At 65.9% G+C, this 13,397-nt stretch overlaps 1 protein-coding gene across 4 annotated transcripts in view; it reads left to right on the forward strand.

Moving 5' to 3' along the window:
* Positions 1-1,424: 1,424 nt before the first annotated feature.
* ACSF3 (acyl-CoA synthetase family member 3) overlaps positions 1,425-13,397 on the forward strand; it is a 58,648-nt gene continuing 46,675 nt past the window's right edge. The window contains exons 1-3 of one of the 4 annotated variants that reach the window (XM_062176807.1): positions 1,425-1,536; positions 10,644-11,297; positions 12,294-12,449. In XM_062176807.1, coding sequence (XP_062032791.1) covers positions 10,650-11,297; positions 12,294-12,449 — 804 coding nt within the window. In that variant the 5' untranslated portion in view covers positions 1,425-1,536; positions 10,644-10,649. Of the gene's footprint in view, positions 1,537-1,806; positions 1,906-2,386; positions 2,456-9,432; positions 9,478-10,643; positions 11,298-12,293; positions 12,450-13,397 lie in introns of those variants that run through there. The other 3 variants (XM_062176808.1, XM_062176806.1, XM_062176809.1) reach the window with 3 other exon arrangements.

Below are 13,397 nucleotides of genomic sequence, written 5' to 3' on the forward strand. Positions count from 1 at the left end.
TGGGGTGAAGTTGGTGCCTCCCGTGTGGCGTGGTCCTCCACGCCAGCCAGGGCCCCACACCCCAGAGCACCCAGGCTGTGGCCTGCATGGGCGCACGAGGCTGAGCCACGCCGTCTCCACGGCACACCCCCCAGCACACGGGTACTTCCATGTCCAACTTTTTGCTTTTATTCAATGCTGGACCATCTTAAACAAGTCTCTAGTTTTGTAATTATCCTTTTTAAAAATTTTGTTTTGAAAGAGTTAGAGGGAGAGACAGAGAGATCTTGCATCCGCTGTTCTAATGGCGGCAACGGCTGCAGCTGGGCCCATCCGAAGCCAGGGGCTTCTTCCGGGCCTCCCACGCAAGTGCAGGGCCCAAGCGCTTGGGCCGTCTTCCCCTGGCTTCCCCGGTGCGTTAGCAGGCAGTGCATTGCAAGTGGAGCAGCCGGGACACGAGACGGCACCCAGCTGTGGCACAGCGCCGGCTCCCGGGAGTTATCCTCTTGATGGCCACGTGGACTCTGGTTTTCCTGCTGGACGGTGAGGCCGTGTCCTGGTTTGCACGTGAGCACCGGTGAGGACGCAGCTCCTGCGTGGCTCACCCTTAAGGCAAGCAGGGGTCGGGGTCTCTTCCTTCAATCTTGCAGCCAGGCTGAGGGGCAGGAAGTGGAGTTCGGGGTTCAGAGGGAGCTCGGCCACAAAGGGGAGGGGGAGGAGGGGGGCCAGGGCCCAGCCCCAGAGACCGGAAGGGAAGGCTGGGGGGGGAAGGCCCCGCGCTCGGCCGGTGTGGACGCTGTGCAGAGGGGCCGCCCTGAGCTGGGGATGGGGGTCCTCTCTGGCCTTAGGTTTGCTGATCTTGACTTCCTCTGAGGGGCATGAGCAGGAGGCTGGAGACGGGAGCCACAGCTGGGCCCTGAACCCAGACCCTGCCGGCCAAACGGCCCAGGCAATGAGTCGGAACCGGGGAGCCCCTGGCAGGGCGGGGGGTGGGCTGTGGGCACTCGGCCGCCCGCGGCTGCCTTCACCAGTGGGAGACAGGTCCCGCTCCCGGGCTGCCCCGGCTGGCGGGCTCACCGGGCCCCGCGCCATGGTGGCCTCTCACTGGCGGTCCCTCCCGGGCCCGAGGTCCCCCCCGCCCCGTCCCTAGGGTGGGGGGCCTCAGCGCGGCAACCCCCGGGGAGCGCCCCCGGCTGCGGCCGCCCAGCCCCCGCTGCTCGCCGGGCGGTTCCCGGCTCCCCGGCCCAGGCCCCGTGGGGCCTGCCGAGTGGACGCTGGTCCACAGCGAGGGACACCGAGGGCCGCGCGCCCGCCCCCCGGGCAACAGCGGAACGTCCGCGCCCGGAACCCGCCGCGCCTGGCCGGGGACGCTCCCGGGCAACGGACCGCAGCGGCGGGGGACGCTTCCGGGCGACGGACCGCAGCGGCGGGGGGCGCTCCCGGGCGACGGACCGCAGCGGCGGGGGGCGCTCCCGGGCGACGGACGCGGCTCCGGCCTGGACGGCCCCAGGGGCGAGGACCGAGCAGCCGAGGGCCGAGGCGGAGCCCCGCAGCCAGGTGCGACCCCGCGGCCTGCGGGCGGGCACGGCGGCGGCGGAAGTCGGCCCCGCTCCCCTCGCCTCTCGCTCCGGCTTCCTGCGCGCGGGGCCGGGCGCGCGCGTGACGTGGCGGCTGCGGAGGGGGCGGGGCGCGCCGGTGTCTGCGGGGAGGCGCGGGCGCGGGGTCCCCCGCGGCGGGGCGCGTGTTCTGGAACCGTCCGGGACCGCCTGGAAGCTGGCCCGGCCCACTGGGGCGCAGGGGCCGCGCTGAGCCCGGCGCGTGCGCGCTGTGTTCGCGCCCTTCCTCGGGCCGAGCCCGAGGGTCCTGGGCAGGTGGTGCCCCGCGGCCGTGGGCCCTCCCCGGGAAGGGGCCACCCTCTGGCCAGAGGTGGGTGTGTTGGGTGCCGCTGTGGGCACGCAGGGGCCAGGACTCCCGGCCGGGCTGCGGTGCGTCCGTCTCCCGGGACTGCAGGCGTCTGGGAGCGGCGGGCGCGCCACTGCCCCGAGCCAGCTCGGCCCGCTTGTCCAGGGCAGGGCTGTGGTGGATGACCTTGAAGGTGGGGGCCCCGTCCCTGTGGGGCGGCGCGGGGCTGGCCCGGGTCTGCGTGTTAGCGGGGAAGACGCCAGTGGCTCCCTGGAGGGCCCCCTGACCGCAGCCGCTGCTCAGTGAACGCCCGCGGTGAGGGCGCCCTCCTCGCTTGTCCTCAGCCTCTGGTTGTCCACCTACAGGAGCCCCGCCCCGCCCCACAGAACGCAGGCCGCACGGGCGTGGCCGTGGCAGGCGTGCCCACCAGCCCCTGGGCTGGGCCCACGTTTGCGGTGTCGCACGCAGCCCTGCTGTCAGCGGCAGGAGGAGTTCCACTTGCTCTGCTGCCGGCTTGGCTCCCAGCCCAGGCTGCGGGTGGCTCGGGATGTGGCGATGCCCAAGGGGAATAAGGGTAAGGGTGTCCTGACACAGGCTGGGGCCGGGGTGTCCGCTGTCAGGGTGTGCTGACACAGGCTGGGGCCCGGGTGCCCGCTGTCAGGGTGTCCTGACACAGGCTTGGGGCCCGGGTGTCCGCTGTCAGGGTGTGCTGACACAGGCTGGGGCCCGGGTGCCCGCTGTCAGGGTGTCCTGACACAGGCTTGGGGCCCGGGTGCCCGCTGTCAGGGTGTCCCGACACGGGCTCGGGGCCCGGGTGCCCACTGTCAGGGTGTCCCGACACGGGCTCGGGGCCCGGGTGCCCGCTGTCAGGGTGTCCTGACACAGGCTGGGGCCGGGGTGTCCGCTGTCAGGGTGTGCTGACACAGGCTGGGGCCGGGGTGTCCGCTGTCAGGGTGTCCTGACACAGGCTTGGGGCCCGGGTGTCCGCTGTCAGGGTGTCCCGACACGGGCTCGGGGCCCGGGTGCCCACTGTCAGGGTGTCCCGACACGGGCTCGGGGCCCGGGTGCCCGCTGTCAGGGTGTCCTGACACAGGCTGGGGCCGGGGTGTCCGCTGTCAGGGTGTGCTGACACAGGCTTGGGGCCCGGGTGCCCGCTGTCAGGGTGTCCTGACACGGGCTCGGGGCCCGGGTGCCCGCAGTCAGGGTGTCCCGACACGGGCTCGGGGCCCGGGTGCCCGCTGTCAGGGTGTCCCGACACGGGCTCGGGGCCCGGGTGCCCGCTGTCAGGGTGTCCCGACACGGGCTCGGGGCCCGGGTGCCCGCTGTCAGGGTGTCCCGACACGGGCTCGGGGCCCGGGTGTCCGCTGTCAGGGTGTCCCGACACGGGCTCGGGGCCCGGGTGTCCGCTGTCAGGGTGTCCCGACACGGGCTCGGGGCCCGGGTGCCCGCTGTCAGGGTGTCCCGACACGGGCTCGGGGCCCGGGTGCCCGCTGTCAGGGTGTCCTGACACAGGCTTGGGGCCTGGGTGCCCGCTGTCAGGGTGTCCCGACACAGGCTCGGGGCCCGGGTGCCCGCTGTCAGGGTGTCCCGACACGGGCTCGGGGCCTGGGTGCCCGCAGTCAGGGTGTCCCGACACGGGCTCGGGGCCTGGGTGCCCGCCGTCAGGGTGTCCCGACACAGGCTCGGGGCCTGGGTGCCCGCCGTCAGGGTGTCCCGACACAGGCTCGGGGCCCGGGTGCCCGCTGTCAGGGTGTGCCGACACAGGCTCGGGGCCCGGGTGCCCACTGTCAGGGTGTGCCGACACAGGCTCGGGGCCCGGGTGTCCGCTGTCAGGGTGTCCTGATGCAGGCTGGGGCCCTGGTGCCCGCTGTCAGGGTGTGCCGACACAGGCCCGGGGCCCGGGTGCCCGCTGTCAGGGTGTGCCGACACAGGCTCGGGGCCCGGGTGCCCGCTGTCAGGGTGTCCTGACGCAGGCTGGGGCCCTGGTGCCCGCTGTCAGGGTGTCCCGACCTAGGCTCGGGGCCCGGGTGCCCGCTGTCAGGGTGTCCCGACCTAGGCTCGGGGCCCGGGTGCCCGCTGTCAGGGTGTCCCGACCTAGGCTCGGGGCCCGGGTGCCCACTGTCAGGGTGTCCCGACACGGGCTCGGGGCCTGGGTGCCCGCAGTCAGGGTGTCCCGACACGGGCCCGGGGCCCGGGTGCCCGCTGTCAGGGTGTGCTGACACGGGCCCGGGGCCCGGGTGCCCGCTGTCAGGGTGTGCCGACACGGGCTCGGGGCCCGGGTGCCCGCTGTCAGGGTGTCCTGACCTAGGCTCGGGGCCCGGGTGCCCGCTGTCAGGGTGTCCCGACACGGGCTCGGGGCCCGGGTGCCCGCTGTCAGGGTGTCCCGACACGGGCTCGGGGCCCGGGTGCCCGCTGTCAGGGTGTCCTGACCTAGGCTCGGGGCCCGGGTGCCCGCTGTCAGGGTGTGCCGACACGGGCCCGGGGCCCGGGTGCCCGCTGTCAGGGTGTCCCGACACGGGCTCGGGGCCCGGGTGCCCGCTGTCAGGGTGTCCCGACACAGGCTCGGGTTGGCTTGGCAGGTGCCTGAGCTCACTTTGTTGGAGCTGAGTTCGTCATCAGGCTGGATTGTGAGCCTGCGGCTTTAACCAGAGAGGAAAGCTCTATCGCCATGTTTGTGTCTGTCATTTTGAGAGACAGCTGAAGACGACTATGAGTATCTTGGACTCTTTAGTGTTTCTTCGTCTTTGTTTTTGGTTTAAAATAAAATAGTAATGCTGAAGTTGAAGTACTTCTTTTACTTTTTTTAATTAAAAAAATTTTTAAAGATTTTATTTATATTTATTTGAAAGTCAGTTATACAGAGAAAGGAGAGGCAGAGAGAGAGAGAGAGAGAGAGAGAGAGAGAGAGAGGTCTTCCATCCGCTGGTTCACTCTCCAATTGACTGCAGTGTCTGGAGCTGTGCTGATCCGAAGCCAGGAGCCAGGAGCTACTTCCAGGTCTCCCACACAGGTGCAGGGGCCCAAGCACTTGGGCCATCTTCTACTGCTACCCCAGGCCATAGCAGAGAGCTGGATTGGAAGTGGAGCAGCCCATATGGGATGCCGGTGCCCATATGGGATGCCGGCACTGCAGGCAGCGGCTTTATCTGCTATGCCACAGCGCCGGCCCCATCTTTTACTTTTTTTAAAGATTTGTTTTTGTTTGAAAGGCACTGTGGCTGGAAGGGGAGAGGGAAAGAAGAGAGGGAGAGAGCGAGGAGAGAGAGCTTCCATCCACTGGTTCACTCTCCACATGGCCACAACAGCCAGGGCTGGGCCAGGCTGAAGCCTGGGACTCCATCTGGGTTTCCCACGGGGGTAGCAGGGGCCCGGGTGTCAGGGCCGCCACCTGTTGCCCTCCCAGGTGCGTTAGAGAACTGGATTGGGAGCAGAGCACTGGTGATTCGGGACGGTAGCATCACTGCTGTGCCTCAGGGCCAGCCCCACACTTCTGTCTTAGCTCACTGATGAGCTTTCCTTCTCTGGTCACAAAGGCCCTGCGACTGCCCGCAGCCCAGTGGGGGACGACTGAGAGGCTCTGAGAGGGAAGCCCCTGGCCCCGTGGGCCTCAGCCTTAGAGCGTGTGCCCCCGAGCCTTTGCGCGGGGGCTGTGTTCCCTGGGCAGTGCCTCGCCGCCTGTGCGTGTGCATGTGCGTGTGCGCGCCCCGTGTGGGCTTCGTTGCGACTGGTCTGCACCCGAGCGGCTGTGCAGTGAACATTCCGTGTGCTGCTCTGGAGGTGTGATTGTTTCCTTAGGATTCACTCTCAGAGTACATCTGTGGGGATGGACATCTGTGGGGTTTGCACATGCTGTGTGCTGCTTTTCTGATGGCCGAGTGGAAGCCCCCCTCCCCCAGCTGACCGGAGGCCTGGGCAGTGAGCCGTGTCCCCCAGCAGGAGCAGGCTGGGCCCTGCGCACGGCGTGTGGCTGCGTGGCCGCCTGCTCCCCACATCTGCCCGGCCCCCAGTGAGTTTGTGGGTCAGGCGAGGTTCTTCGTTCACAAGCTGCTGCAGACACGGGCAGGCCTCCCACACGCGGATTTGCTGCCATCAACAGCTGTGGCAGTGACGGGCCGTCCGGAGGGTCCCGTCAGACCCCTCCCTTGTCACCTGGAGCCCAGGTGCGTCCAGACGTAGGCTCCCAGCCCTCACACCCAGGGCCGCCTGGTGCAGGGCCCCCGGCGTGCTGGTGCTGGCGCTTGCACACCTGGGGGAGAGGCGGCAGGCGCCTGTCTTCCAAGGCCCTGGAGGAGAACCGTGCCGTCCTGGTGGCTGCGGCTGTGGCGCTCTGACACCTCGCGGGGAGAGGCTGTGAGGAGCCCTGGCAGCTGTCCTTGGCCGGCTGGCGTGAGCACCTCGCCAGCTGCCTGCCGGAGCCGCCCCGGGCTCTGTGCTCTCCTGGCGGAGTCTGGCCTCGGGCCTGGCGTGGAGCTCCTGTTCGGCAGGTTCTGTTTGTGTTTACTCCGCCTGTGAAGCAGGAGAAGCCTTGGTCGGGAGAGAGGAAGCCGCAGCCCCTGCTCGTCACCCGCTCGCCTCGGCAGCCGGCTCGCTCCGGGCTTGGCACGTGTGCAGCCGCTCGCCTCGGCAGCCGGCTCGCTCCGTGCTTGTCACGTGTGCAGCCGCTCGCCTCGGCAGCCGGCTCGCTCCGTGCTTGTCACGTGTGCAGCCGCTCGCCTCGGCAGCCGGCTCGCTCCGGGCTTGTCACGTGTGCAGCCGCTCGCCTCGGCAGCCGGCTCGCTCCGTGCTTGTCACGTGTGCAGCCGCTCGCCTCGGCAGCCGGCTCGCTCCGGGCTTGTCACGTGTGCAGCCGCTCGCCTCGGCAGCCGGCTCGCTCCGGGCTTGTCACGTGTGCAGCTCCCTGCTCAGGCCCAGCTGCGTCCTTGGCGGCTGCCAGGTGTCGCTAGGGCCTGAAACCAGGTGTGAGGGCGGGGCAGCATGTGCTCCCCCCAGCTGAGACCATCGGTGCGGCGGTCACCGAGTGGTCCTGGGCGTGACGGCCTGTGGGTCCTCCACGTCACGTACGAGAATTTGATCCCAGCTCCGTTTCTTTTTCTTTCTTTTTTCTTTTCTTTCTTTCTTTCTTTCTTTCTTTCTTTTTTTTTTTTTTTTTTTTTAGGGGACAGGCAGAGTTAGAGAGAGAGAGAAAGGTCTTCCTTTTTTCCGTTGGTTCATCCTCCAAATGGCTGCTACGGCTGGCACTGCGCCGAACCGAAGCCAGGAGCCAGGTGCTTCTCCTGGTCTCCCATGGGGTGCAGGGCCCAAGCACTTGGGCCATCCTCCACTGCCCTCCCGGACCACAGCAGAGAGCTGGACTGGAAGAGGAGCAACTGGGACAGAATCTGGCTCCCCAACCAGGACTAGGACCTGGGGTGCCGGTGCCGCAGGCGGAGGGTTAGCCTGTTGAGCCACGGCGCCGGCCCAGCTCCATTCTGATCCAGCTTCTTGCTCATGCACACCCTGGGAGCAGCAGGTGGTGGCTCAGGTGGGTTCCTGCCAGCTGTGTCGGGAGCTCAATGGAGTTGCAGGCTCCTGGCTTAGGCCTGGCCCAGCCCTGGCTGTTGTGGGCATTGGGGCAGTGAACCAGCAGATGGAAGGTCTCTCTGTGTCTGCCTTTCAAATAAAAGGAAAATAAATAATTTTCACGTAGAACCTCACGCTGGGCCTCAGGGGCCTGCGTGCCCTTTCTCCTCCCGCCCTGGTGGAGGCAAGAGAGCCTTGGGTTGGCTTGGGGGTGGGGGCAGTGTCGTAGCGGGAGCCCCTGGCAAGAGGGAGGAACCAGCCAACCACAACAAGCACAGGAGCAAAACCCAGTCAGCGGCTGAGGAGTCAAACAGAAAACGCCGCGGCGCCCGCTGGTCCTGCTGCTGGGTTCGTTTCGTCCACACACGCTCCTTGTGTGTAAGCTGTTTTTTACATTGAGAGCAGAGAACAAAACTCTTAGTCCACGCAACAAATGCCGCGGTGTCGGCCTTTCCCTGCCAGTTCCTGCCAGAGGAGTAAGGAGACGTCAGGGTGTGCAGGGCACGGGGACAGGAGACAGACGCCTGCCCTTTGCTGACATCCAGGGCCTGCCAGGCAGGGCGAGGTCCCAGCCTGTACCTGGTCACATTGTTCATCCTGGAGACGGCGAGTGTGGTGCACGGGGGCAGCGTCCGGTGTGGCTGGGGCCCCAGCACAGGTGCCGTCGGCAGGCGGGCTCAGCCTCGGCATTCAGCGGGGTCCAGGGCCCCAGCGCCCGTCCCCAGGGGAGGAGGGTGCTGCCTTCAGCCTCAGTGAAACCTGCGTCACATCTCCTCGAGCTCTGCCTTCCCTGCTAGGATAGGTGCGGGCCCAGCCTCGGCTGGGGAGGGCGGTGGGGGCGGCCATCCCTGCTAGGGCAGGTGGGGCCCAGCCTCGGCTGGGGAGGGTGGTAGGGGCGGCCATCCCTGCTAGGGCAGGTGGGGCCCAGCCTCGGCTGGGGAGGGCGGTGGGGCCTGCGTGGGGGCTGCGTGGGGGCTCTGGGTAGCTGCTCTCCGACCTCAGAGCTGGCTGCCGCCGAGCACCGTGGGCTCAGGTTGAGTGCCTGCTTCCTGAACAGGAGAGCTGACGGCGTGAGCACAGTGTGCAGACGAGTGGTACCGTAAGTGTGGTTCTCGCCAAACAACACCTAAGACCTGTAGGGCCCAGTCAGCTGACCCATGCCCTCCTCAGCGTCCGCACGGGCTCAGGGCCCTCACCGCGAGCCACAGCGACGGCTCCGGGGGGAGTGGAGGCCGTGTCCCCCAGGAGGGAGAGTGGGTAGCCTGTAGCTCCTGCCCGAGGCTGGGCTGGGGAAAGCAGCGTACCTAAAGGAGCTGTGGAGTGAGGGGTTCGGTACCAGGGCGAATGCTGCTGTTGACCCTGCGGGGGTGGGGGCCCGGTGGGGTGGGAAGAGGCCCTCGGAGTGCCCCTGGAGCTTCTGGCTGGTTGTTTCCATCATCATTTAGTGCTCATGTTTGTGGGTTATAAATATGTGTTATTTGCAAGGCAGAGTGGCAGACACAGCGGGGTACAGAGAGAATCTTCATCTGCTGGTTCACTCCCCAAGTGGCTGCAGTTTTTCGGGCTGGAGCAGACGGAAGCCAGGAGCCTGGAACTCCATCCAGGTCTCCACTTGGTGGCAGGGGCCAAGCACTCGGGCCACCTCCTGCTGCTTCCCAGAGCATTAGCAGGGAGCCGGGTGGGAAGTGGAGCGGCGGGACATGAACTGGTGTTCTGATCTGGGACCTGCATCCCAGGGGCAGCGTAACCCACTGCCCCCACCTTGGGCTCAGAGGGACTCACTGTGGCTGGCAGATCCTGCTCGTCGGAAGCAGCCCAGCTGCCTTGGAGCTGTGTAGTCCTGCACGAGTGTCAGCCTTGTTAATGAGCTGCGCTAGGCAGGCTCTCTGCTTCCCCCGCAGCTGTGGGGCTGAGTTGGAGAGAGGCATGTGGGCAGGCAGCTGGGGCAAAGGTCACACTGATAGAACCTATGACCGCCTTGGATGTGAGGAGCGGTCACAGGGAGACGTTCCCAGCCCGCGGCGCGGGAGCCCTGAGGTGTGTGGGTCACAAGGGCGTCCTTGGGTCGGTGCGGCAGGGAGGGTCGAGCGGAGATCGCGGGGCAGAGCTGTTGCTGCAGGCTGGGGAGGACCTTTTTCTGGCGTTTTGGCTGGGGCCGGCCTGATTACACCTTAGTTCTGATTGGCTACACTCAGCAGTGCTGCATGCTCAATTTGAGTTCTGATTGGCTGTCACTGGTGTCACTCAGCTGCCCAGACAAGTCTAAAGCGTTCATCGGAATTTACCTCAAGTTTGTGGAATTTCACTGCTGCTGCTTGGTTTCATTGTTGAGAATCTTGCGATAGCGGAGAGGCTGGGTGTTGAGCCTCCTAAGCCGCGGTGTTAGCACTGCCGATTACTGTTTGGGGGCGTCGCCCTGTGGTTCAGAGTGAGCTGCTTCTAGTGTTTCAGAAGGTGTCTGGTTTTTTACCTTTTTTTTTTTTTTAAAGATTTATTTTATTATCTATTTGAAAGACAGAGTTACAGAGAGAAGTAGAGATAGAGAGGTCCTCCATCCGCTGGTTCACATCCCATCTAGGGATGGCGGCAATGGCCAGAGCTGCGCTGATCCAAAGCCAGGAGCCAGGAGCTTCTTCTGGGTCTCCCACGCGGGTGCAGGGGCCCAAGGACTTGGGCCATCTTCTGCTGCTTTCCCAGGCCGTAGCAGAGAGCTGGACTGGAAGTGGAGCAGCCGGGTCTCGAACCAGCGCCCATATGGGATGCCATCGCTTCAGGCCAGGGCTTTAACCTGCTGTGCCATAGCACCGACCCCGGGTGTTTGATTTTTAACATTTATTTATTTGAAAGGCAGAATGACAGAGAGAGAGAGAGAGACCTTCCATCTGCTTGCTCACTTCCCAAATGGCTGGGCTATGCCAAAGCCAGGAGCCAGGAACTCCTTCCTGGTCTCCCACTTGGATGGCAGAGACCCAAATACTTGGGTACTTGGGACGTCCTCCACTGCCTTCTCAGGTGCCTTAGTAGGGAGCTGGATCAGAAGCTGAGCAGCCAAGTCCCCCGACTGTCTGTTGTGGGATGCCAGCATCGCAGGTGGCGTCAGCACACTGCACCACGGTGCCGGCCGGGGAAGGGTGTTTTAAACCTTGTGCTGCCGGGACGCACCAGGAAGCCGCTAACTGCTGTGCCCTTGCTTTGTCTCCCAGGTGACTATGGGGGTGTTTGCCCGTGCAGTGTCGCCCCACATGATACAGCCCTTTCGACGCCTGCTGTGTGTCTTAGCCTCCTGCCGATCTGCTCCTGTGACACACACAGCCCCAGGGCTCCCCTCGGACAGGGCAGCCCCCGTATTCACCCGAGCACTGGCCTTCGGGGACAGAATTGCCCTGGTCGACCAGCACGGCCGCCACACCTACAAGGACCTGTACCGCCGCAGCCTGCAGCTGTCTCGGGAGATCTGCAGGCTCCGTGGCAGCGAGGACCTCCGAGAGGAACGCGTGTCCTTCCTGTGCTCCAACGACGCCGCCTACGTCGTTGCCCAGTGGGCCTCGTGGATGAGCGGTGGCATCGCCGTCCCCCTCTACAGGAAGCACCCCGAGGCCCAGCTGGAGTACTTCCTCCGGGACTCCCAGAGCTCCGTGGCTGTGGCCAGCCCGGAGCACGTGGAGCTCCTGAGCCCAGTTGCCAGAAAGCTGGGGGTCCCGCTCTTGCCTCTCTCGCCCTCCGTCTACACTGGGACAGCAGAGGAGCAGGCCCAGGAGCGGGAGTGGAGACACCGGGGCGCTATGATCGTCTACACCAGCGGCACCACTGGGAAGCCCAAGGGTGCGCTGATCACCCACAGCAACCTTGGGGCCATGGTGAGTGCTGGGTCCCTCAGGCCGCCGCGGGGTGGGCTCTGCTGTGGCTTCCCTCGTCCCGAGGCTGGCGGCATCACTTAGAGCTGGCTCCTAGAAAGGATCCCTGGGCCAGAAACGCTCCCGCACCGTGTGTCCGTTTCCTCGGCCGTGAGGTCATTCGTGACTGTGCGTGCCATTCTTCAGACATGTGAGACGCTTGGCAGCCAGGGGTCCCAGGACGCGACCCCAGCTGTGCCCACGAGGGCAGGCGCTGGGGGAAGCACTGGGGTGTAGGGGATGGAGGGTCCTGAGTGGAGCACTGTGTGACGTGAGGCCTCTCAGATGCCAGCCACGCGCCAGGACCTAACGTGGGGTTCCCAGAGCCTCTGAGGACGTCTGCGCCTGCCGTGAGCTGCCACCTGAGTGTGGCTTCTGAGTGCCCGCAGCCCTGAGCGCCACTGCTCCCCACTTGGGCCTGCCCCTCCCAGGAGGCAGCGCGCCCCCCACCCCCACCCCCCGTGGAGCAGCAGCAAAGGAAGAGGAGCCTGTCACGCAGAGGGAGGCAGGAAGCAGCCAGACGGCTGGGAGGGAGCAGCACCTGCTCGGACCCCACCCTCCCAGGAGTGCATGCTGCCCCCTGGAGGGCGGGAGGCACAGGTGCACAGGGCCAGCGGGGCTCAGCAGAGCTGAGGATGCCTGACCACCTGGCCCCGCCACCCTGCGCCTCGCAGGTGTCCGTGGTCCAGGAGCTGTGCTCGGGCTCCGGCTGGGAGGCCGTGCCGACTCGCACCTTGCCTGTGGAGGTGTGCACGGGGCCTCTCCAGTGTCTCCAGTCCTTGTGTGTACCCCTGACTGTGGCTCTGCCCCAGGCTGAGAGGGTGGACCCGCACATCCGTGGCCACTTGTCACCCCTCTCTGCAGGTCTATGGGAGGGCGACCACGGACGGCTGGCTGTCCCCTCGCCGGTGAGTGTGTCCCTTCTGAAGCGTCCTGCTCCTCTGTCTACTGTCCCCTCAGGTGACCGGCCTGGTGCACACGTGGGCCTGGACTCAAGATGATGTCATCCTGCACGTCCTCCCTCTGCACCATGTCCACGGCGTGGTCAACAAGCTGCTGTGTCCACTCTGGGTGGGCGCCACCTGCGTGATGCTGCCGGAGTTCAATGCCCAGCTGGTGAGTCCAGGGCGATCCTCTCAGGTGTGGACCCACCCGGGGTCCAGGCAGCAGGCATGTCCCTGTGGTCCTGTCTGGTGTGGACCCACCCGGGGTCCAGGGGCTGCCATGACACCTGGTCGTGGCCCGCCTCTTCTGCTTCTGGGGGTCAGAGGGCTGAAACGGTGGGGACGCCACAGTGTTGCCAGGGCTCCCCCTGGACGCGGCATGGGGCTTTGCCCCTCGCCTCTGGCGGCTTCAGGAGGTGGCCTGCGTCTCATGGGCGTCTCTCTTCTGTCGGCACCTGGGCTCTCTCCTGTTGATATCCAGGGTAATATCTCCAGTCTGGAGACCCTGGCTTGACCCCACCTGCAAGACCCCTTGCCTCAGGAACGTGGGAGTGGTGGCCTCCACACCAGCTCCCAGCTCCTCTGGCGCAGAGGCCGGGCCACAGGCCCCACCTGACTCCTGGGACGGCTGTGCAGAGAGCTGTGGTTGGGTGACACCACCACAAGTGGCCGTGCAGAGCTGGCATGTGTGCTTCCTGGCCGGGCAGTCCGGAAGACATGGTGGCGTGCCAGCCGCGCCCCCCGGCCTCCATGGCCACTCAGCTTCCCGTTTCCTTCTGTCAGTTGGGGACATTGGTGACGTGTAGGCTTGCAGTGCAGCCCAGAGCACCGTCTCTCCGGAGGCTCCAAATGTGGTGCCCGGACCGTGGGCTGAGGGCTGCCAGTGGGTACCAGGGCTCTGTTGTGCTGCAGAGTGAGAGGGTAGCTGTGGCTGGATTCCTTTTGGTGCAGGCATGGGTTTTCATTAATGAAAGGAGTGCACACAAGCTGCACTCCTTGTGAGACCTTCGTGCTGGGGTCATGCAGGATCCCAGGGCACTAGGGCGCATGGCCAGAGGCCAAGGTGCATTTTGTCCTGGGTGGAGCTGAGCGCCGGTGTTCCACGCTCCAGAACAAAGGT

This window comes from Lepus europaeus, chromosome 19 (assembly GCF_033115175.1).
Source record: "Lepus europaeus isolate LE1 chromosome 19, mLepTim1.pri, whole genome shotgun sequence".
NCBI lineage: Eukaryota > Metazoa > Chordata > Mammalia > Lagomorpha > Leporidae > Lepus > Lepus europaeus.